The following is a 24,601-nucleotide window of genomic DNA, read 5'->3' as shown; positions in this document are numbered from 1 at the left end:
TAAAGCGAAGGATCTCCGCGCCCCCCCCCCCCGGAAAAATGCTCCTCTAGAGTAATGGTGACCTTTGAGAATTAGCATGGCGCATGTCCGCTCTGAGGCCTGTCCAAGCCAGTGAGCTGTAGACCTTAACTGGGTAAATTGTACAGCCTATAAATCATATCTCAATAAAACATTTTTGTTTTGCGGTGCTGGGGGTCAAACCCAGGGCCTCACACATGCAAGACAAGTGCTCTCCCAGTGAGCCACAGATGAGGGTGAGTGCTCTCTAGGGCCACACGTGCCCACAGAAGCTCGCTGGGTGGGGAAAGGATAGAGCAGTGCCTGTCTGTTTTTAAAGCTTTTTTTTGTTTGTTTCAGCGACCACACTTGCCAGCAGTACTCTGAGATCAGTACTCGGGGTTGTTCCTGGTTGTTCAGGGGACACTGTGGTGCTGGGGACCGAACCCAGGGATCATATGTGCAAGGCAACATGCTCCGCCCTCTGTTCCACCCAACAGTGCTCATCTGCACCCCCCTCCCCCCCTATGCTCTTTAGCGGCCAGGAAGTGCCTCGAATGTCTCATGTTTGGTGACAGGCACAGTCCCCAGGAGCCCACTCCCGGGCAGTCCCCTTCCCTGCTCCTGCCGTGCCTCCCTCGGGGGGCTCACCTGTAACCCTCGGCACAGAGGCACGAGTAGCCGTTGACTTGGTCCAAACACCGGGCCCCGTTCTGGCAGCGGTGGCCCCGACAGTCATCCTGGTTCTCGCTGCAGTTGTCCCCTGCATAGCCAGGGGCACACTCACACCTGGGGGTGGGTAGGGGGTTCACTCAGCCCACAGCCCCACAGGTGAGGTGGGGGATTGTGTGCATGATGCAGATCCTGGGGGTCCATGGTCACCCCCCACCCCCCCTAAAGCTCAACCAGCCCAGCCTCATGCTGGGAGCTATCTCGGGTGAGAAAAGAGAGCTTGCGTGGGGGCTGGAGTGATAGCACAGCGGGTAGGGCGTTTGCCTTGCACGCAGCCGACCTGGGTTCGAATCCCAGCATCCCATATGGTCCCCTGAGCACCACCAGGAGTAATTCCTGAGTGTAGAACCAGGAGTAACCCCTGTGCATCGCCGGGTGTGACCCAAAAAGAAAAAAAAATAAAGAGAGCTGGCGTGGCGTGGCGCAGGGTGGGGCGTTGGGCCGGGAGGACAGACTCCCAGCAGCAGGAGAGGGTCTGTGGGGGCCCCCACTGCTGGCAGCACCCCAAGGCCAACCTCGGCCCCTTCTCCACCACAGTGCTCAGTGGCTCCCCAACACAGGGTCCTGGATCCTGGGGCCTCAGCCTTGCCTCCTTCCATACTCAGACGCCCGGCCAGTGACAACTCCCCTCCCTGACCACCTGACTCTGAGCCAACGTCCCTCTCTACCTCCTCCCATGCCTCCCAGGCTTCACTGCTCCCCTAAGAATCCATTTGGCCAGCCTTTTGCTCACCAAAGAACACATACCCGCACCCTTGTTCGCCCGGCCTTACAGGTGGTCCCCAACATCAAGGGGGAGCTGTCACAGCTGTCTAATGTCACAGCTGTCTCCACCGGCAGCAAACATTTCCCCCACATCACTGCCTTTACTCGTGGCCACTCGAGAATGCTCTTCTTTCTCCCTGCAGTGCTCCATACAGGCTGCTACCTCACCTCCTCCAGGAAGCCTTTGGTGAACACTCCGCTCTGACTGAGCAGAAACCCTTCCAGATGGCAGGCCGCAAAGCCTACAGCTCCAGCACACAGCACACTCTCCTGCCTTTTGCACTCGGCCCCGAGTGGTCAGGGTGCTGCCTAGCCTGTGCTCAATCCTGGTTTGATTCCCCAAACGGCGTGGTTCCCAGAGCTGTCTGTTTACCACTGTGAACCTCTGGCCCAGCTGGCTAAGAATCTCAGTAAGGGGAAAGTCTCACTGAGGAGTGTGTGTGTGTGTGTGTGTGTGTGTGTGTGTGTGTGTGTGTGTGTGTGTGTGTGTGTGTGTGTGTGTTGTGGGGGAGGTGTCCGGGCCACCTAAGCACTGCTTGGGAGCCTCCACCAACATAAAAAACAAAAAAACACAGAGCAGAAGAGGCAGTACTGGGCATGAAGTGCTGGCCTTGAATGTGGTCGACTCCGGCTTGAATCCATGGAACCACACAGGGTCCCCAGGCACTGCCAGGAGCGCAGCGCACTGCCGGGTGTGGCAGTCACCCTCCACCTCCACTACCACCCCTAAGAAAACCCAAACAACAAAGACAAAGAAAAAATACTTGCCATACACACCCGGCACACCCTGAGAACAATTTCATGCTAACATATTTATCCTCACTGCACAAAAGAGCACCGTACTCTCTGGCATTTTCTCTCTTTCTTTTTTTTTCTTTTTGGGTCACACCCGGCAATGCACAAGAGTTACTCCTGGCTCTGTACTCAGGAATTATTCCTGGCTCTGCACTCAGGAATTACCCCTGGTGGTGCTCAGGGGACCATATGGGATTCTGGGAATTGAACCTGGGTCGGCCACACGCAAGGCAAACGCCCTCCCCACTGTGCTATCGCTCCGGCCCCTGGCATTTTCTCTTTGATGCTTCACTGTTAATCTTGGCCTCGCCGATGGATCACAGCAGTGGGGTGTGTGACAGCTGTCATCTGGACAGCCCCACAGCCCCTAAGCCACGGCTCCTGCTTTCACGTGCACTCAGGCTCCCCCCTCCCACGGCCTCCACGTACACAGTGAATGGACCCGGCCAGGTTCCGGATCCGCACAGGCTTCATCCTCCTGGACAGGCCCTGGAGGGAACTTGCCCAAACACCCTTGGCTGCTCTTTCTGTGGTGTCACATCTTGTCCGGGCACCGGCCCACCCTGCTTTCCTCCTCCCTCTGAGGTCTGGCCCTCTGAGAAGCAGGTGTGCCACCAGCCCTGCCACCACCCCCCCATTACTGATTGCCAGTCTGTCCACTGTCTGCATGAACACTCCAGTGCAGCCCTCAGCCCCGACTAGGGGCCCCCCCACACACACTGGTATCCGAGGGCAGCTCCTGCCAGCCTCTGGCTCCCTGGACCACTTCAGTCCATCCTCGCATCTATTTTTTTTGGGGGGGTCACACCAGCAATGCACAGGGGTTACTCCTGGCTCTGCACTCAGGAATTACCCTTGTCGGTGCTCAGGGGGCAATATGGGAAGCTGGGAATCGAACCTGCCTAGCATCTTTTTGTTGTTCATTTTTAAAGGTTTAGAGGACACACCTGTCAATGCTCAGGGCTTACTCCTGGCTCTGTGCTCAGGGATCACTCCTGGTGGGCTCAGGGGACCATATGGGATGCCGGGGATTGAACTCTCATCGGGCCCATGCAAGGCAAACACCCCGCAGACCCACTGGACTATTGTCCTGCCCTTCACCCCCTGGCTTCCTAATGTCCCTAAGACACAGACCTGAAGAAGCCTTCCCCGGCCCCCTGTGTGCCAGGTGAAGGGGACACCGTGGGACGCCACAGGTGGGAGAGACGGTCAGAACCCACCACCTCACGCGCCTGTCTGTTTACATTGTCCATTTTTACCTTTTGGCTTTGGCAGTGCTCAGGGGCTACCCCAGCTCTGTGCTCAGGAGTGTCGCTGCTGGTGACGCTTGGGGGCCGTGTGATGTGAGGATGGGCCCCGGGCTTCGCTCCCGTCCCCTTGCTTCTCTCTGGCCCACTGAAGCTATTCCCAGGGGCAGGGAAGGAAGCAGGGAACAGTTCCTTGGCCGGAGAGGGTTCAGAATTCAAAACTTTTTGTGTATTCTGGAAAAATAGTGTCAACAGGGCCTATTCTCTAGCCCCCCACGGGGACCCTGAGTCAGGCGAGGTCAGGGGGCTGGGGAAGGATGGCTCAATGTGCATGCTTTGTGCACGTAGGAGTTCCAGGAGGGCCCCCGAGCACTGCAGCAGGAGTGTACCGCTGGAAAGTGCTCGATGTTGCCCCTCAAATAACCCCAGACAAGGGCTGGAGTGATAGCATAGCGGGTAGGGCGTTTGCCTTGCACGCGCCCGACCCGGGTTCGATTCCCAGCATCCCATATGGTCCCCTGAGCACCACCAGGGGTGATTCCTGAGTGCACGAGCCAGAAGTAACCCCTGAGCATCACCAGGTGTGACCCAAAAAAAGCCAAAATAAATAACCCCAGATAAGAAGCAGAAACCATGGTCACATTCCTGCAGCAAAATCTCTCTCGATTCCTGCTATGTGGGTGGTAAGCAGCGCCATGTCAGCAGGCCAGCGCGTCACCGGTCACGTTCCCGTCAGGTGGGCATGGCTGTCACCGGGCCTTTTGTTTTGGGGAGTTTTGTGAATTTTGTAACTGGGAGTGGTGGTTTTGGAATGATACCAGCTACTTCTGGGGCACAGAGGTCAGACAGGGGCTCAGACAAGCTTCCCTACATTTTCTCACCTCACAGTCACCCACTTTGCAGATGAGAACACTAAGGCCCAGAGTCATCAACTCAGGGTGGTCCTGCAGCAATCTCAGCTGCATCCCAAACCTCCTGACCCTGCACCCCTCGCAGGAGTCCGACACAGCTGTCACCAGATGGGCAAGGAGTTGTGTGTGCGTGGGGCGGGTGGGTGGCCATCCCGAGCCCTTCCTGTGGCCCTGGAAGCAGGTGTCACTCACCGGGGCCCGTCTGGGGTGCCCACACACCGGGCCTCATGCTGACATGGGTTCAGAGCTGCGGAGCAGAAGTCCACCAGCTGCTCGCAGGCCCGTCCTGTGGGGGAGGAGGGAGAGGCAGAGAGAGGCTGCCCAGGGCTCTGCCAAGGCCACGGTGGCAGGCCCGCCCGGTCACCCCCCGCCCCCGCCTCACACACACATGCTGGGATCTCCCACCCTTACCCGCATACTGCTGGGGGCACTGGCAGGTGTAGTTGCCCACACCGTCCACACAGGTGCCCCCGTTGGCACATGTGTGCTCCACACAGTCATCCGTGTTCACCCCGCAGGTGGGCCCTTCAAAGCCAGTGGGGCAGGAGCACCTGGGGGGGGGAGGGAGGAGGGAGAGGGGGTGGGACTTGGCAGAGATCTGCTCCCTCCTTTAGTCCAGGTGTCAGTAAGGAACATCCCCCGCCCCCCACAGCCCAGGACCCCCTTGCAGACTAGCTGAGGAGGACAGAGTGAGGCCGGCAGAGGATGGGGAGTAGAGGGTGGCATAGCGCTGACAAAGGGACCCAGGATGCCTCCCTCTTGGGAGAAGTGATCAGAGCAGACTTCCTGGAGGTGGTGATGAGTTAGCCAAGGACTCCCTAAGGGGAAGCAGGAATGGAAGGAAAGGGAAGGCAGCTGGGAAGTGCTGTATGCAGAAGTCTGGAGCCAGGGACAGTCTTGTGTCTTGTGGTCAGTCCCCTGGCAGGGGGTGTGTCCATCCCCCTACTAGTTCTGGACGTGGAGAGCAAATTTGGAGCGCACCAAATTTGTGGGTGAGGAAGAAGAGGGAACCAGGTCATGAAGATGAGCCAAAAGCCCAACCGCACCATCCTAGGTGCACCGTGGGTTTCCCAAGTAGTTGGTGGGTCCGAGAGGCCTGAGAGATTAATTTCCGGCTCTGCGACAATCCCCCACTAAACTGTCCTTTCCCAGCCAGAGTCCAGACCGCCTGTGTCCCCAAGTCCTCGAAAGGGCAGTGAGAAAAGCTATTTCAAAGGACTTCGCAAGCAGTTTCCAACAGGGTCCAGAGACCCTCCCAGTATGGGACCCCCCCGGGTCCCCCCACTCCTGCTCGCAGCTCTGCACAGGGGACGGGGGGCAGTCGGGCCGCGTGGTGAAGCTCGCCTGGGCCCGTCTCCTCCCGAAGCACAGGGCTGGGCCGTCCTGCTGGCCGAGCATCGTGTCAGAGGAGCAGCACCCACCCAGCAGGGCAACTCACGTGAAGGCTGCGCCCTCGCCGTCCTGAGAGTGGCAGGTCGCCCCATTCTCGCAGGGGCCACTCGCACAGCTATCCAGGGACACCGCACAGTCCCGGCCCTGTGGAGACAGCAGGCGAGCGGAGGCCTCCTGGGAGAGCTGGCCGTGGGGTAAGACGGCTCCCTCCCCGGGGGGCCAGAGCCAGCTTCCTTTCAGCCGTCATTAGGAGAGCACGTCCATTACAGGTGGATTACATACCAATTACACCTTCCCAGAGATGACCTAGACACTTACTACCCGCTCCTGTCAATTATACCCTCCACACTGTGGAGTACAGTTGATGACATGCTCATGTCAGTTCCATGTCAATTACATGCTCTTATCTCAATTACACTCTGCACTAGAGTTGATTACATGCTCCTATCAATTACATGTCAATTGCATGCTCTCAAATCAATTACATGTGGACTACATGTTGATTACATGGTCATGTCAATTACATGCTCCCACAGAGTCTATCACAAGCTCAGCCCTCACACATCAGTTTCAGGGCCCCCTGAGCTCTGAGCCTGGCTCAGCTGGGGTTGGGGGGATCAATAGTGTCTCCCACACCCACAGCCCCCAGCTTCCCCCCACTCACCTTGTAGCCGCTGGGGCAGGCACACCTGTACCCCTCCGAAGGGTCATTAGAACAGGTGCCCTGGTTCTGACATGGACTGGACAAGCAGGGGTCACACTTGGCCTGGACAGCCAGGGTGGGGGGACCTGAGGACAGGGAGGATCCTAGTGAGCCGCTCACTCGCACCCTCCCCGCAGTGCCTCAGTCTTGCAGAGACTGGGCTGGAAGCTCCCCTAGGATTCCAGCCCTCCCCTGCACTCCTCCGCAGCACTCTCACACCCTTTGCACTTTTTCAACGTTGTATTTTTTTGGGGGAGTTATTAATCTGACTGTATTTTATTATCTCCAACACACACACACACACACACACACACACACACACACACACACACACACACGGCCTTATTGCTGTAACTGCAATGACCCGTGTGAGAAGATTCAGTGAAGGTGTTCCCGGGGGTACACACTCATTTAGCATGGTGCCCACCCAGCACCAAGCCCAGCTCTGCCAGGAGCCCCTCCGAGGAACGGACTCAGGCGCCTCCAAGTGTTTGAGCCAACAAGGAGCCTCTCCGGGACCTCCCCAGCTCTGGGCCAGGCCTTCGCCAGCCCGGCAGGACACACATATCACCCTATCCTGAACCTGGCGGTGGGCGGAACTGGCAGCCCCGTGTCTGGAGTGCCCCTCTGAGGGGCCTCCTGCTCTATCCGCGGATTTGTCTGGAAACTGGGTGTGTGTGTGTTGGGGGCGGGAGGTGTGGGGCGGGCCTGGGTCCTGACTGTGTGCTGGTTACCCGGATATGTTCCGTTTGTGGAAATTCAGACAGACCCTTACCTCTGATCTGTGTACTTTCCTGTTAGCATGTTGTTTCAATAAGAAATTAAAACAAAACTGAACCAACCGGTACCAAATCCAGCCCGTTAGATAAATAGGAATCAAATGTATTCCAGCCTAAACTGGCCTGCTGCCAACAGCCAGGCCACAGATGGGACACCTCTGAGCTGGAATCTCATCCTCTGTGTCTGTGGGGTTTGTGTGTGTGTGTGTGTGTGTGTGTGTGTGCGTGTGTGTGTGTGTGTGTGTGTGTCTGTCTGTCTGTCTGTCTGTCTGTCTGTCATTTGCCTTCTGATGGGGGTGCATGAATTTGTAAGGCAGGGCCCTGGGTAAGTAAGTACCCCTGGCCCCTGGGTGCTATCCCAGTTGTGTCCCTGCACACACTGCTGTAGGCAGCCACCCAATCACTTGCCCTACCCAGGGCCCTGCTGTCCGTCAGCTTGTCAATCACCCTCTGAAACGCCCCTTGACAGTGAAGGGTCCCCCGCCCTCCCCTCACACACACACACACACACACACACACACACACACACACACACACACACATACGCACACACTCAGGCTTTGCAAATGTCAGGCATGGCAGCTGGGTTCAGTGCTCGGGGGTTGGGCGGGTTGCTGAGCAGTGTTTCTACCAGAAAGAGGCCTGGGTGTGGGCCCCGGGAGGCAGCTTGCAGAAATGCCGCTGCCATTTTTATTTTCCTTACATAACGCTGAGGAAGGATAAAAGCCCTTTCAGCCTGAGCGTTTCTGCTCAGCTTTTCCTGTTGGGTGCATGTCAGGACCAGCGAACAAGCTGTAGGAGCCTCGTTCCTGCCACCACAGGCCGGTGCGGGCAGTGAGACCCCGGCAGCAGGAGGTGGTCTGGGCTGAGTGGTCACCACCCCCCTGTCGTGCTCAGGGGCTCACCTTGGCAGTCAAACTTTTTGGCAGGCGTGGTGAGGAGCAGTTTGCCCTCCATGTCCGGGGGTCCAGCGCAGCGAGCAATGCCCGGCTCCTTGTAGCCCGTCTTCACCCAGCCAGAGAGCCAGCGGAGGTGGCAGTCACAGTATAGGGGGTTGGCACCAATAGCCCTGCATTAGAGTGCAGAGAGAAGCAGATATTGTATCTTCCTGGAATCCTCCCCCCACTGGGCACAGGGTCCCAGAGGCTCATGGGAGCATCTGAGGTGTGGCCAGGGGCTCATTTGTGAGCATCTGAGGTGTGGCCAGCACAATGCATTCAGCTCATAGAAAAGTCACATCCTGCCCCTGCCAACCAGTCACATGGTGACCGTGCTTAGGTTCCAGACCTGTCCCATATTTACACTGCTTCCTCTTCCCTTATAGCCATCCACTTCACGTCATTACTGAGCAGACGGCTGCTTGTCATTCCACAGCATGTCTGGAGATCTTTCCAGGTCAGCACATGTAGATATAGGCTTAGGACTCCAAACTTTACCATTTTGCAAGTCAAATTCCCCCTTCTACAAGTCAAATTCACCCTTCTGTGAGTCAAATTTTCCCACAAAGACGTTTTCCCTTTTTTTGTTTTCTTTTGTTTTGTTTTGCTAGTTTGGGGGCCACATCTTGTGGTGCTCAGATGTTACTCTTGGCTCTGCACTCAGGAATCACTCCTGGTAGCTCAGGGTAACATAACGGGATGCTGGGGATAGAACCCCAATCAGCTTCATGAAAGGTAAGTGTCTTATTGACTGAACTATCTCTCCAGCCCCAACACAGGTGTTTCTTAAGCCTTATAGTACAAATAAATCTGATGTGAAGTTATTAAAATGAAAAATTTTACTGCATATATGTAGCACTGTTGTCCCATTGTTCATTGATTTGCTCAAGTGGGCACCAGTAACATCTCCATTGTGGGACTTGTTACTGTTTTTGGCATATCAAATATGCCACCCGTAGCTTGCCAGGCTCTGCCATGTGGGCGGGAAAATCTCAGTAGCATATATGTAATAATAATTAATGTCAAAAATAATTACTTATGGTTTCTTTTATAATGATTTTTCTGCTGCTTGTGGCAATTTCATAATCACTCATAATTATGAAAATCTGTAGGTGCAATAGTTATAACAGAATGATTGATAACATCTACTAATGTTCACGGTTTGAAGGATCAACCAAAATATTTCTTGCCCATAACCTAGTTTTTGACAAAACTTCTTTGAAGTGGTTCATCGGAGAATATGGAGGTAGAAATAATAAAGTGTATTTTGTCTGATTAACATCAGAATCATCAAGAAGTTCAGTTTTTCAATGAAATAATTCAACTGATTTCATAACTATTGGTCATGATAAAAAATATTTTAATAAAATGCTTAGTGGATGGTAGAATGGTGAATGGTAGCCAAAACTTCTGGTATTAATAAAAATAGGATGAAGTCCATTATTAAATAGTATTATAAAAATGATGATGTATTGATAGAAAAAAACTTAAGAAGAAGAATATCAAATGAAAGAAGAAAATCAAATGAAATGTGTTGATGCTAAAGTGATTGACCAAATAATTGAAGAAAATGCGTGCATCCCTTTAAAGGGTATTTGTGACAAGATTCTCTAATCTGAACATGTAGAATTAAGCACAAGTTCTATCAAGAAAGGACGGAAACAGTTACAGATTACATTTAAGTGCATATATTTAAAAGCTGACCATCAAAACTCAGGGGAGAGCAACTGAGACATGCAGGATGTATGCACTGAATATTTCTCAAAATACCCCCTGAAGTGAGACAAAAAAATACTCATTTATAAACCAGGCTTTATCATCTTCAGTGAAACAAAAAAGTAGATCAAAAGTAAATTAATGCTCTTGTGACTATACCAGTTACTACAGGATGAAATGTTTTTCTACTTGTAGCAATAAACGCTCAAGAAATGGTATGCCGTGAAGTAAATGTACATTCTACAGTTACCTCAAATATTCTTTGTGAATTTCTTCAGAGATTACTACATAAATTGGATGAAGATAATCTGGAAGATGTGTGGCTGGTTTTGGACAATGTAAGCCTTCCTAAGCCTAGGAAGTATGTGATCTTTTTGGTCAGGAAAGACACACTTTATTATTTCTACCTCCATACCCCCCCGCACCCCATGCTGAACCCCTCTGAAGAAACTTTCTCAAAATTAAGTTCATGGGCTGGAGAGATAGTTAATGGGTAGAGCATGGCCTTGTATGTGGCCAATCTGGGTTTGGTCCCTTACACTGCAGAAGGTCCCCTGAGAACACTGAGCACAAGAGCATGGAGTAAGTCCTGAGCACCTCTAGGTGCGGTCCCAATCCCTCCTTCTCCTCCAAAATAATTAATTTCTCTGTGAGAAACATTTTGGCTTTTCAAACTATGAACATTTGGTGGGTGCTATCAATTATTCTGTTATGACTGCTACATCCTATAAATTGTCATAATTATTTTACGAATATGTATTGAAATTAACATGAGCATCACTAAGACCATTATGAATGAAGCATTTTAAAGTATTTCTGACATTAAATAACTATTTATTATACATGTGAAATAAAAGCTTTTCTTTTAATAATAACTTCATATTGGATTTATGTGTATTATAAAGACCTGAGAAAGGGTGAGTTTGATTTGCAAAAGGGTAAATCTGGAGTGCAAATGTATAAATTTGAAGTGCAAACAGATAAATTTGGTTTACAAACAGGTGAATTTGGAGTGCAAAAACCTGTACACCTCACCTTGTCAATCACTACACAGATTCCCAAAGAAGGAACCCCTCATAGTAACTGAGCAATTTCCCTAGTGTCACACACTCTGGGATGTGAACATGTCTCTAGAACAGATGTCTAGAAGCAGGATTCGGGTCCCAGAGGAAGGGTATGTGAATTGTTAATAGCTTCCCTCCCCAAAAGAATGCATCCCAGTATCCTCCCAGTGGTGTAAGGCTGCGCTTGCCAACACCCCATACTGCATACACAGCCTCTTCCTGTTTTACTAGTCTGAGGACAAGCTCATAATTCCGCTAGAGCACTGCCAGTGTAGCGATCAACAGGAACGGGAGGTTAAGGAAATGAAGGGGGCAGTGTTCTTCGGTGGTGCAGCCACTAGAAAAATTAGACTTTCATCCCTGAAGCTCATTGCTCCCATACTATTTTTTTTTTTAAAAACCTGAAGGTCGATAATGTTTAGGAGAATGGGCACCTTCACGTAGTAAACCAGCTTTGTGGAGGCAGTGGGTCCCCTGAGATGAATTTTAGCTGATGAAAGCCCAGGAGGGATTTCCCCCCAAGAACACAATCAGGAAATGCATGCTTCTCCAAAGTGTTTGATGAGCAGCAGCTCTGCCCCCACTGCAGCTGTTCTCTGACCAGTGACCCGGAGCTGCTCCCTAAACATCTCTGGGGCTCACTTTATGATTTGATAAAGAGCCTGCCGTCTAGACAGGCGAGAAAGACAAGCACTTGGAAGCTAGAATGGGTGTCCAGGGAATAATGCAGCTTAGGAAGAGAAGGCGAACACGCTCCACATCTATTTCCTGTCTCCTTCCTGACCGCTCCCAGCATCCATCCTGGCTACCTACATGCCACTTTGCCCTGAGCAGGGCATAGAGGAAGACATAAAGGAACTGTGGGCACTTGAATTCCAGCCCCCTAAAACTACATTAAAAAAAATAAACAAGGGGCTGGAGCAATAGCACAACGGGTAGGGCCTTGCACACGGCCGACCCGGGCTCGATTCCCAGCATCCCATATGGTCCCCTGAGCACCTCCAGGAGTTAATTCCTGAGTGCATGAGCCAGCCAGGAGTAACCCCTGTGCATTGCCGGGTGTGACCCAAAGATCCCAACAAACAAACAAACAAACAAACAAAAAACCCACTTTTTTTTACAATTACAGGAATACCAAAAAGTGTGGTTTATTTTCAATGTTTTCTTTCACTAGATAGTTTTAACATGAAAAGCCCAAAGCATTGTCATGAAGGGATTTAAGAAAAAAAATACAGAGGTTATTTAACAATAGTTTTGTAGGGTGCCGCGGGAGTGTGGAAAGATAAGGTGGTAGGAACGGTAAGTTTATTATGATGGCTCCCTCTTCCCATCCTGAAATAGGACTGAAAGAGCTCCTAGCCCCTAACGAACAGCTCTAATGGTTCATTTTAAACACTAACAAACAAACGTCAGAAAATGGAATCTGAGGCTTTTGTGAATTAAGTTTCCTGATTCCTGGGAGCCTCTCTCCTGCCAGGGGCACGTAGAGAGGAAGTGACTCTGATTTTCATGAGCACAAGATACCCCGGAGCCCCAGCAGTCAGCCTGTCTCTGTTCAAAAGCAGAGGCTGTGGCTGCAGCCCACACTCGCTTTTGTCCACGGGACGCCGTTCCCATTCCGCCATTCAAGCTTTCGATTCTACAAAGGCCTGACTTGGGAGTTCCAGCAACGGGCATTCTTCCTGACAAAAGATGACGCGACCGCCAATGGGCGTGAAAAGCAGCAGGCCCAGCTGAGCCACAGCGCCGACTACAACCAGGCTCTTGTCAATCCAGGATGACTGTCCCTACCCAGTGAAAGCATAAACACCGCCAGACCGCCACTCTTTCTCTAAAGCAGAGATGGGAAACACAGGAGCTCCCCCGCCTGCTCTTGCCAGAGCCCGGCCGGGCTGCTGTTAGTGTAACTGGCCCCACTGCGCCTTGTGTGGCTGTCCCACCAAGGCACAAATGTCAAGGTTAAACATATTACAATTCATACCCCCCCTTCATCTGAGCCTCACCTCCTCCGATCATCCTCCCTCAGCACAGGCGATGTCGTTGCACATACTCCTAGCTGCTGGCACCCCGCTGAAACTTCTGGAGAGCAAGAGCCTTACATTCCCCCTATGCCTGGCACCGCCTGGCCGGCCTCCCATAAATATTTCTTGAACAAATACCCCGACTCAAAGCATGTGCACTGCATACGCCTGGGGATGAAAGCTAAGGAATTCTAACGGAAAAAGAAGTATCTGTCACGGGAGATGAGGCCATTGAATTCACACGCATTCCTCCTCCCCGCTGCTCCGGCTCAGCTGTCTGGTCCATACGGATGCATCACTGAAACCAGAGTATATCATCCTTACCCTGTGCTGTCATCAAATAATAAATAGTGGTTTCAAAATTATCATGATTTACTACTGACTGTTCTGTCACATGGACATGCCACGGTTTATAAAACCATTCAGTATGTTCATAGAATTCTGATTCTCTTGCGGGAGGGTGGGGGATTCACATGGCAGTGTTGGGGCTACTCACAGCTTGGTGCTTGGGGGACCATGCAATGCTGAGGATCAAACCCATAGTTCTCATATGCAAAGCTTCACCCAGCCCTTTGCGATACCTCCCTTGATCCAGAACCAAAATTTTTAATGTGGGGCTTCCCAAGGGGATCTGGGGGCCACTCCTAGCAATACAAGGTCAACTGAACTGGTGTTTAGTGGTGTTCGGACCCTACTTTGCCAGGGACACCAGCAGTGCCCAGAGACCTCCAAGGCCACCTCAGGAGTGGTTGGGCGTCTGCAGGGCTTCATTCGGCTATAATCAAGAGGCCTGTGGGGCCAGGGACCAAACCAAGGTAGGGCATATGCCTTGGTTGACACAAGTACCTTACCCCCTCTACTATCTCTCCAGTCCCCCGCACCTGATTTGTAATCAATTCAGAAATCCAGCTTTCTAATTCGCAGCTAATGTAAAGCAACAAAGAGCCGCCACCTCAGCAATGCCACTGGGGAACCTCGCCCATGAAATATTTGCTGAGTGGGTGCGTGGGCCGGAGAGAGGGACCAAGAGGAGCTAACTGCAAAGTAAATCTGAAAGTCAACAACAGCAGAGACCGACCGACTCAGAGCACTGGGCCAGGAAGGCGGGTTATTATTCATGACGTCTATGACATGCCTGATCCACATGTCCACATAGAAAAAGCAAGGCCAGGTCTGCAGAGAGGAGAGAGCTGAGATTCCACTGCAAGCGGGTGGCCAGCCCCCAGACGCACTCTCCTGACACTGCACAGTGAGGGGTGTCGACGTGCAGCCCTCCCGACACTGCACAGTGAGGGGTGTCGACGTGCAGCCCCCCTGACACTGCACAGTGAGGGGTGTCGACGTGCAGCCCCCCTGACACTGCACAGTGAGGGGTGTCGACGTGCAGCCCCCCTGACACTGCACAGTGAGGGGTGTCGACGTGCAGCCCTCCTGATACTGCACAGTGAGGGGTGTCGACGTGCAGCCCTCCTGACACTGCACAGTGTTCAATCACCAGGATACTTCCTAACAAAGGATTTCTCTCTCGCAGGTGAGGCTTCCTGGAGAGAGGAGGCTCAGACGCCAGGACAGACACATCTGACCGGGAATACCAACGCCCTATTCTATCGCTCCAGCCTCGCTGATCCCTGCTTACTGGTTTACTTCTTACAAGTTTGGAGCACGTTTGAGTTTAATGAATTTATAGATAGGCATGGACACTTTCCTTTTTAGTTTTGTTACTGGTGGTGTAACCTTAGTGCTCAGGGCTTACTCCTGGCTCTGTGCTCTCAGGTCACTCCTGGAAGGCACAAGGGAGGGGGTACTTAAATGACATGCTGGGGATCGAACCTGGATTGGCTGCATGCCAGGCAAATGCCCTACCTCCTATACTATTGCTCCAGCTCCTCAATGTTCTTCCTTCCTTTTTCTTTTTTTTTTCTCTCACATCTCTGGTAACATTTGCACAAAACATGTTTGTCTGCTTCCCGTGTGAAGCATGAGTCTCGAGAGTTTTGAGCTGCAGACAAGCTCAGAATGTGCTTGGGCTTCATTCTGTTTTCCCAGGAAAAGAGGCAAAGGAGCCAAGCTCACGTTCAAACCCTAAGCGTGAAGATGCATGAGGCGGGGTTCCAGGGCAGGAGGGGTAGACTAGATGCTCGCTGGGCGAGGTGGGAGCTGGAGGGCGGGGGGTGCCAAGGAGGCTGGCAATGCCCCAGGAGCTGCAGCAGAGACAGCTTCAGAGATCCTGGAGAGAAGCACTTTCACACTGGGGCCCCAGAAGGTCCGACGTCCACAGAACATGAACCCACAACCCAAATGACCAAACACGCAGGCCAGGCTCCGTGTCAGCGGGCACAACCATCTGCTGCCTTTATTTATTTATCCTTGGGCTCGGGGAGTGGTGCTCTGGGCTCCACAGTCACTCCGGGCAGTGCTCTGAGGGCCATGCGGTGGTGCTGGGAGCCAAGCCCAGACTTCCTGCGTGCAGAGTGAGCACAGACCAACCACCTGGCCTTTGAGCAGCACCATCATCTCCGTCTGGGGCCCCTCCCGGCCTCACCTCTCCCATTCTAGCCTCCACATGCCATCAGCATTCCCTGCAATTTCCTGCAACCTCACCCTTCTTCAGTCTACAAAATCCAACCCTCTCAGCACACACAAAAGCCTTCGCAGTGAAATGCCAACATCACTTTCTAGACTCATGGTTTCCTCCACCCCCACTCCGGCCCAACACATCCCTCAGCTCAGGACTTACTCCTGGCTCTGCACTCAGGGATCACTCATAACTAGGCTTATGGGACCATATGAGATGCCAGGGATTGAACCCAGATCAGCAGCGTGCAAGGCAAGTGCTCTACCTCTCTCTAGCCCAGTCTTCTGCTTTTTACTTCATTTTTCTGATATAAATAGGCAGCAGGGCTGGGTAGACCAGAGGTTAAGGCACATGCCTTCATTGAAACAACCAAGACCCTAGTACCACAAGATTCCTCAAACATGACCAGGTTACAGCCCCAGCGGCCCCCGGAAGGCCAGTAAGGTGGATGCAGAGGAGAAACTAAGAGTGTGGAGTGCGGAGGGGAAATTCAGGGAAAGGGAACAAACTGCTGCCCTGAGGGCAGGTGTCTCTCCTGGAGTCCGAATCTGCTTAGTTCATCCAAAGAGGCCCTGAGAATTGGCCCGAGTTACTCACAGGTGAGACAGGGAGGTCACGTCGGCGAAGATGCCCTCTTGGAGGGTGGAGATGTCATTGCCATGCAGGGACCTGGGGAGAAGAAGCTGTTAGTGCCACGTCCAGACACAATCAAGGACCAGAACCAGGGGCCCAGACTCCTGGGGGCAGCCACTACCCACCCATCTCGGCCAGTGCTCAGAGACCCGCGGTGGGGACACAGGCTGGGGAGGCGGAGCCCCGAACAACCCCAGTGCTCCTGTACCTCAGCGTGAGGGGGGATTTCATTGCCCCTTTCCTAGATAGCTCGAGTCTGGGGCCTGTTTGTGGCCCAAGGGGGAAAGGGCAGGCCTGTGCCTCCCACTCCTGACTGAGGGGCCTGAGGGGCAGGTTTCTACGTGGTGAAGAGTCACTCCAAAGAGAGCGTGAGGAGGTGAGGCCCGCCAGCCCGAGTGGGTGGAACTGAGGCCTCATGAGGGGCAGGACAGCCAGCGCTGGTTCCCTGGTAACAGCCTCGAAGCAGGCATTCTAAAAACCATTTCACAGATCTCCTGCAGGCCAACTGCCCACTGGAACCCAAGACTCCCTTGAAAATGCGGGTTCAACTGCTCCCCGCTCAGACACGCAATAACAGACACAGTTTTGAGACAACAGCTCCCGTTTCTCAGCACTTCTTGCTTCTTCCCAGGGGAAGCCGCAGACTTGGACCCATGTCGACCCCCACGCAGGAGGCACTGGGTTCCCTGCGGGGGTCCAGCGGGGAGACAGACTCACAGCAGGCGCAGGGAGCGCAGCCCCTGGAAGGCCAGCGCAGGGATGCACTGGAGCGCGTTGTAGCTGAGGATCCTGCAGGAGGGAAGGAGGAGAGGTGGGGGGGGGGCAGGGGGGAGGGGAGGGGAAGCAGAGAGAGAACACAGGTCACAGCTCAGCCCAGACTCCGGGGTGGTTTTGCTTTCAGCTCTTTGAGGCTGCGTGCGGGCTGGACTCTGGCCGAGAAAGCCGTGAGATCCGAAGCGCGTCCCCTAAGCCCGTAGGCCCTGCGCAGTGCCCTCGACTTCAGACAAGGGACCCAAATGATGCCAACTCGAAAGGGCCTCGGCACAGTGTCTGGCTCCCAACAAGCCCCCAGCTGGAGACAAAGGGCCGTAGGGAACTGAGCGGCCCCTCAGGGGCTACCTCCACCCGTCAGGGGCAGAGATGAGCTCACTGTGAAGCGGACACCCACCCGTCAGCAGCCCTGCCAGGGCTCAGGCGACATTCTACACTAGGACACAGGGATGGTGAGAAGGTGCCACTTCACCTCCCCCTGCAGGTGAGTAAACTGGGGCCCAGAGGGTGAAAGAACTTTATTTTGCTGTTTGGGGGCCACAGCCAGCTGGAGCTCAGGGTGTACGAACTGCTCCAGGCTTAGCACTCAGGGATCCCTCCTGGTGGTACCTGGGCGGGGGGAGCCATCTGCAGTGCTGGCAACTGAACCTGGATCAGCCACCAGCAAGGTAAGTGCCTTAATCTTGGTTCTCTCTCTCTCTCTCTCTCTCTCTCTCTCTCTCTCTCTCTCTCTCTCTCTCTCTCTCTCTCTCTCTCTCTCCATAAAAGAATTTTTATTAAATCAGTAGGCTGGGACTTTGAGTTAGTGTTTCAGTCTCCAGAACCTTCAGGTTAAACCTGTCTCCTCAAATGCTTCCAAATTAGCAACTCCCCCAAGGGTAAACATGCAGATCAACTACCAGAGAAACTATTTGTAGGAACCCCAAAATGCCCCTTCATGCAACGAAGACTCATTCCACCACCCTGTGGGACACGGGTACTCACAAATACAAAAGAAAGGAACCACCAAGATGCGCCATAATGTGGATGAATTTCAGAGAAACTGTGTGGGCTGAAGGAAGCTGAAGGGAAGCTGGGGGACACTGGTGCTGGGAAATTGCACTGGTGGAGGGATGGGTGTTGGAAGATTGTATGACTGAAGCCCAATTATAAGCAGCTTTGTAATGCTCCATCTCACGGCAATTCAATAATATATATATTTTTTTGCTTTTTGGGGTCACACCCGGCGTTGCACAGGGTTTATTCCTGGCTCTGCACTCAGAAATTACTCCTGGCAGGTGCTCAGGGGACCATATGGGATTCTGGGAATTGAACCTGGGTCGGCCGCGTGCAAGGCAAATGCCCTACCCGCTGTGCTATGCTCCAGCCCCTAAAATAAATTATTTTTTAAAAAATAAGCCAAAGGAAAACCTGGAGACATTGAATGAGTTCAATGAAACTCTAGGAAATGCAAATCCAGCTACAGGAAGTGCCCACCCAAGTCTGGGAGGGATCAAAGTATTTGGGAATTACCAGGGGGCAGAAGGCAGCTTTGAGGGCTCATGAAAATGGTCGTTCCCTTGATGGTCGTGATGGTTTCATGAGTGTGAACCTATGGCAAAAGGGGGTTGGAGCAATGGTACAGTGGGTAGGGCATTTGCCTTGCACGTGGCCAACTGGGTTCAATCTCCAGCATCCCACAGAGTCCCCTGAGCACCGCCAGGAGTAATTCCTGAGTGCAGAGCCAGGAGTAACCCCTGAGTACCACTGGGTCTGGCACAAAAGGTTAAAGAAAAAGGTATCAAACTGAACTCTGAGTGTGCAGAAGAATATTTAATCAGCCTTCATAACTCCATTATAAAATACCAACTAGAGAAATGAGGCATCCTTGTCCTGGGGAGGCAGCCAGGATCTCAGGACTATGGACAGCTCCTTGCTGGGGGTGGGGGGGGGGTGTTGTTCCATGCATCATGGGATGTCAGCTCTCCTCTGGCTGGGACAGAGACTTTCAGGTGCTCCCCCATGTCCCCTGGGGGACGCATCACAGCCTGAGCACCACTGCCTTGGGTAAGGGCTTCGTCTGTGTTTCCCACTTGCAGGCCCCCTTTGGCCCGAAAAATGCAATGAGGGTGAGAGCTGCCAGAAAGCCCTCAGCCTCACGGTGCGCTTGGTTCCTAACTAAGTTTTGGTCATTGCACCTTCAGAAACGTTTCTCAAGCCCCACGTTCAGTTACGCCGGGCTGGCCAGGTGGCTCAGTGGGATGGCACCCGCCGGACAGGTGGGAGCCTGCGTCCACCGCCAGCACCAGGAAACAGGAGTGACTGTCACAGGAGTTAGTGTTGGGAGGGAGGAATAAGGATCAGAGTGGGGGTGCCGGTGAGGTGTTCATACGCGTTAGCTGTATGCGGTTGGTTCAACTCGGCAATTCTATCTTCTGCACTTTTTCAAACCTACACTGTGTTTCATAACATAGAACATAAACCTGTCTCCTCAAACGCTTCCAAATTAGCGACTCCCCGAGGGCAAACATGCAGATCAACTACCAGGGAAACTGTATTTGTAAGAACCCCCAAAAGGCCCCTTCATGCACTGTTTCAAAACATAAAGACTGTTTTTGAATCTTCCAGTCCTGCCAGGTGAGGGGGCCTGTGCCCTGTGGGAAAGACTTAGAGCCCGTGAATGTGCTCCCCCACCCACACACACACACCCCACCCCACTGCCCGCCCCCGGCCCCCGCTCACAAGGTGGTCAGCTGGCTCATGTTGGTGAAGGAGGAGTTGCTCAAGGAACTGATCTTGTTGTTACTCAGATCCCTGGAAGAGACAAGCACGGGACCCCCTGGGAAGAAGCACCCGGCTCTCCCCAGCCCTGCTCTGCTGAGGCCACCCCAGCCGGCGGCAGGAGGGGGGCACTTGGCTCGCAGGGGCCTCCTGTCCCCACCCCCTGCCCACATCCCAGAGCCCCCTAGCTCTGCCCCTCTGTGTAGATGCTCCCAGGGAGAACCAGAAGCCCCCCCCATGTGTCAGGGAGATGGGGTTTCATCCCTCTTTTCCTCGCTGGGGCAGAGTGACCCCATTTTACACATAAAGCACAGCATGTTTCCTGTGCGGCTTGGGGCCCCTGAGAAGGCAAACATCATCCTCTAACTCTGCCTTGGCTCCTCCACAGTAATTATGACCCTCGAGGGAGGCAGGGGGTGGGGGGGTGGGAGGGGAGATGGTGCTGACCACCCAGCCCTGGAGTGGAGCAGGGTTGGTGCAATGAGCTGGCACGACCACTAGGTGGCAAAGCAGGTCTATGTGCAGTTGTACCCAGAGAAACGGGGTTCAGTGGGGGAAAAAAAAACACAGGATCCCCCAAGAGGGGCCTGTGGGAACTCAGGGAAAGTCAGAGCCACCAGGGCTGGACATCCACAACCCTCCTGTCCTCTGAGGGGCCTGAGGTTCTCAAGGACCAGGTACTCACACGAGCTGCAGGTACTTGAAGGTGGACAGCTGTCCTGGAACCAGGGTGAACTGGTTCCCATCCAGGTAGCTGGGGAGAGAGCAGAGCAGTTAGCATGGCTTCCTCCTCCCCCTGCAGACCACCCAGCCGGCCCAGGACCACCGATGGAGGAGAAATTGTGGGCATGGCTTGGGCCATTTGGCCAGGGGCCACTCAGATGGTAAAACCAACTTCAATATGCAGCCGCCCCCCTGCCCTGCCCTCTCAGCCTCCTCCCTGCCTGGGGGGGCGGTGCTCCCCAAGGCTCAGTCTAGGGCCTCTCAGCCCCCTGACACGCCTGCATCAGGACCCCTCCGTCCTCACTGGCTGGGGCCTGAGACTCGCCCACGGAAGCCCCACGCGGCTCAGGGGTCACACGCCCTCCCGCTGCCCCTTACCCCACCAGCAGGCACTGCAGTGGGGGTGACCTCCATACCAACTGCGGCCTCACCCTGCTGCCTCTGCCTCACACTCAGGTGCAGCCCCTTCCTCCTCTCCCCCCTTCCGGCACCCACTAGCCCCACTGCCACCTGAGTGGCTGTCCTCAAGGGCACGTCCACGCAAAGCGCGCCCCAGCCCACAGCATCCCGAGATGCCACAGAAATAGAGATTTCAGGGTGCCAGGGGCTGTGCATCCACCCCTCATCCAGCCCCCCAATGCCACCTGCCACCCCCACTTCCTCAAGACCCCACCCACAGGCTGGAGCATCCCTGTGCCCCCAGCCCAGGGCTCCCCCCCACCCCTGCTGCTCTGACCCCCCCACAAAGACCAGAGAGCAGCTGAGTCACAACTGGCGGAGTCACACCCAGCCCTGCTCCATGCACCCGAGAGGCCCCAGGTCACCGTATTTGGGCTCAGGGGACAGGCCTGGCAGTGCTCGGGAACCGGGCGGTGCAGGGGTCACCTTTGGGCCTCCCGCATCGACAAGGCAAACTGCCTCCCTGTCCCTAGAAACTCAGATCTCTCTGGGAGCCGGAGCCCCTGCCTGGCCCCGCCCCACCCCGCTGGACTCCAGGTCCCGGCTACTCACAGCTCGGTGACGTTCTTGGGGATGCCCTTGGGCAGGGCCTGGAGGTGCTTGTTGCTGCATCGGACCACGGTGTCCAGACAGGCACATTCCTGGGGGCACTGCGGCCGGGGCAGGCAGCCCACCTCCTCCTGGCCTGGGGAAGAGAAGGCAGGAAGCCATTGAGTCTCAGCACATCACGCCCAGACGCCCTCCCTCACACAGCCCTGCCCCGTCTCTGCTCTCTGCCCCTTTTGAGTGAAAACCCATCGTGGCGAGCTCTGACCTCGTGCGTCCCAGGCATTGTACTGAGCACGACCTCTTTCCCAGGGGGCAGGGGTGAGCCTGGGGCCCCAGCAGGCCAGCACCCTGACTGTGACTTCCCTCTCTGTTCTTTCAGAGCAGTTCCTGGCGCCAAGCTGGTCAGCTGAGTGGATGCGTGAGGGAGTGATGTGCCTGTTACGGAGGCTGGAGGGGTCCAGCGTTGGCCCCAGGCAGAAGGCTGCGGGGGAGCAGGGCCGCCTCTGCTCTGGCTGACAGGCAGACCACCCGACACCACACCAGGGTCACCCGACCAGGCGGTAACAGCTCAATAACAGCCATTTAATTAACCAGTAATGATGAACTCAGTCGCTGTTCATCCACTGATGAGCTCGGTAACATCCCCCGTGTGCCTCCGGGTTGGAGGGGCAAGGGTGTGAGGAAGGGGCATCAGGGAAACCCGTGTCAGAGGAGCTGAATCTCTCAGCAATTCTGGCCGCACGAGCCCAGTGTGAAGGTGGGGAATGAGAGAAGAGGAGAGCGCACGCTGCCAAGGACTGCGACTCCAGGACTGGAGTCGGGCTGGCCGCCCCGCCCCGCCCCGCCACGTCCCGTCCTGTCCCGAGATGCAGGGATGCGGCAAGGGGCGGCACAGCCCGGCGCGGAGGGACTCAGCACAGCAGCCCTGGTGCTCACAGGAAGGCAGAGAGACGGCCCCCCACAGGGCCTGGGCCAGGTGCTGTGGACCCTCTGCTGACTACCCCACTTGTTTGTATCTAAAAATCTTCCTCTCTGAACACTCCCTGTGCTCGCAAGACATGCAGCCTCTGTTGACGTTTGCTCTGCCCAGAGCCTGCATGCTCAGCTTCCTCTATCTACACACACACACACACACACACACACACACACACATACACACACTACTCACATACACAAACAGACAAACACACACTCACATACAAACACATACACACACGCACACAAACACATGCACACAAACACACACTCACGCATACAAACACACACACAAAACACACACTCACATATGCACACAAACACAGACACATAAAAACACATACTCACACATACAAACACACACACATACACACAATCATACACACAAGCACACATCCAAACACACAAATCCACACACACACACACACACACACACACTTACACACATACTTAGGCATCACGCCTCCCCCATCTCAGTTTTTTAAAGTCTCTCCAGCCTCAGTTCCGCGCTGCCATCCTATGCTGCCTTCAATAAGCGCTGCCTGACTCTCTCCCTTGGCCTTGGGTCAATTTCTCTTTACGGGAAGAGTCTGAGAACGGGGGTCTTTGAGTCACGCTGGGGTCCCCTCACACAGCTCCTCCCGGAGGCAGGTCTCTGGTGAGTACTCTTGGGAAGGCTCCCTGCAGGGCGAGGATGACGGCCCTCTCGGGGGACAGGCCAGGCTCTCTTAGCTCCTTCTCTCACCCACAGTTCCCGCCTGCCTCGGGGCCACGCCCGCCACCACGGCTCCCGCCGCAGGGCAAGCAGGGGTGTGGGAGCCCGCGGGGGTCTCTCCCCCTTGGGTGCTGCCCCCGCCCTCCGCCTCCCAGTGCTGGCCCCTCGCCCTCTCCCCTGCCGCCCCGGGGGGGCCACAAGTTACCTTCCTCACACCTGAAGTCGGGGAAGGCCACGTCCTGCAGGGGGATCTGCCGCAGGAAGTCGGGGTTCTGGCATCGCGGGTTCCCGGTCACGATCTTCCTCTTGCGCAGCCAGTCGCCCAGCCAGGCCAGCTGGCAGTCGCAGTTGAAAGGGTTGGCCAGGAGGTTTCTGGAAGAGGTGCAGGATTGGCCACGGAGTCACTGCCGGGCCCGTCCGACGCCCACAGCCTCTCCCGGGCCGAAGCATTCTCCAACAAAGCCGGCACCCGAGGGGACATTCCCTCCCCGGGACCCTGCTTCCAACCACGCCCGGGTCCCAGGCTCCCGGAGTGAGCCTGTTGGCGTCCACACCGCCTGCCCGCTGGGTGGCACTCACAGCGTGGAGAGGGCCTGCAGGGTGTCGAAGGCGCCCGGGGCGATGGTGACGATCTGGTTGTCGTAGAGCGAGAGAAGCCGCACGTTGCGCAGGCCGGTGAAGCTGTCGTTGTGGATGCAGCTGATGCGGTTGGTCCTCAGCATCCTGCACACAGGGCGGGGAGAGCTGCGTGCCCTGGGGCTTCAGCCAGCCCTGCCCGCCTCAGATTCCCTTCCGGAGCCACGGAACCTTCCTGAGGGTGCCGCAGCAACGGGATTAGTGCCCCCCGGAGCTATGGCTCTAAGGCACAGTGCTCCCTGGCACGGAGCACACAGGACCAACAAAACACACCACGGCTCATGCTCACTGTGTTAGCAGGATCTACTCCTGCAACTATTTCTTTTTTTCTCTCTTTCTTTCTTTTTTTTTCCTTTCTTTCTTTCTTTTTTCTTTCTTTCTTTCTTTTTCCTTTTTTTTTTTAGTCACACCTGGCAATGCTCAGAGGTTACTCCTGGCTCTGCACTGAGAAGTTACCCCTGGCAGTGCACGGGTGGACCATATGGGATGCTGGGAATCGAACCTGGGTCAGCCGCCTGCAAGGCAAACACCCTACCCGCTGTGCTATCACTCCAGCCCCCTGCAACTATTTCTTTTTTCTTTTTTCATTTTTTAAAAACTTTTTAATGAATCACCATGAGGTACAGTTACAGACTTACAAACTTTCGTGATCATGTTTCAGTCATACAATGATGGAGTATCCATCCCTCCACCAGTGCCCATTCTCCACCACCAATGTTCCCAGTATCCCTCCCCCACATCTCCC

At 54.4% G+C, this 24,601-nt stretch overlaps 1 protein-coding gene across 1 annotated transcript in view; it reads right to left on the bottom strand.

The window, feature by feature from the left end:
- Window positions 1–24,601, bottom strand: part of SLIT1 (slit guidance ligand 1) — a 149,721-nt gene that overhangs the window by 11,344 nt on the left and 113,776 nt on the right. The window contains exons 19-31 of the mRNA XM_055118780.1: window positions 23,800–23,943; window positions 23,426–23,592; window positions 21,534–21,666; window positions 20,485–20,553; window positions 19,761–19,832; window positions 16,986–17,057; window positions 16,233–16,304; window positions 8,227–8,390; window positions 6,504–6,628; window positions 5,886–5,983; window positions 4,859–4,998; window positions 4,640–4,733; window positions 649–786 (exon numbers count right to left, since the gene is read on the bottom strand). Coding sequence (XP_054974755.1) covers window positions 649–786; window positions 4,640–4,733; window positions 4,859–4,998; window positions 5,886–5,983; window positions 6,504–6,628; window positions 8,227–8,390; window positions 16,233–16,304; window positions 16,986–17,057; window positions 19,761–19,832; window positions 20,485–20,553; window positions 21,534–21,666; window positions 23,426–23,592; window positions 23,800–23,943 — 1,488 coding nt within the window. The remainder of the gene's footprint in view (window positions 1–648; window positions 787–4,639; window positions 4,734–4,858; window positions 4,999–5,885; window positions 5,984–6,503; window positions 6,629–8,226; window positions 8,391–16,232; window positions 16,305–16,985; window positions 17,058–19,760; window positions 19,833–20,484; window positions 20,554–21,533; window positions 21,667–23,425; window positions 23,593–23,799; window positions 23,944–24,601) is intronic.

The sequence above is a fragment of the Sorex araneus genome, chromosome 11 (genome assembly GCF_027595985.1).
Source record: "Sorex araneus isolate mSorAra2 chromosome 11, mSorAra2.pri, whole genome shotgun sequence".
Taxonomy (NCBI): domain Eukaryota; kingdom Metazoa; phylum Chordata; class Mammalia; order Eulipotyphla; family Soricidae; genus Sorex; species Sorex araneus.
Note: the sequence above shows the minus strand (reverse complement) of the source record. Positions and strands in the feature narration are given on the sequence as shown.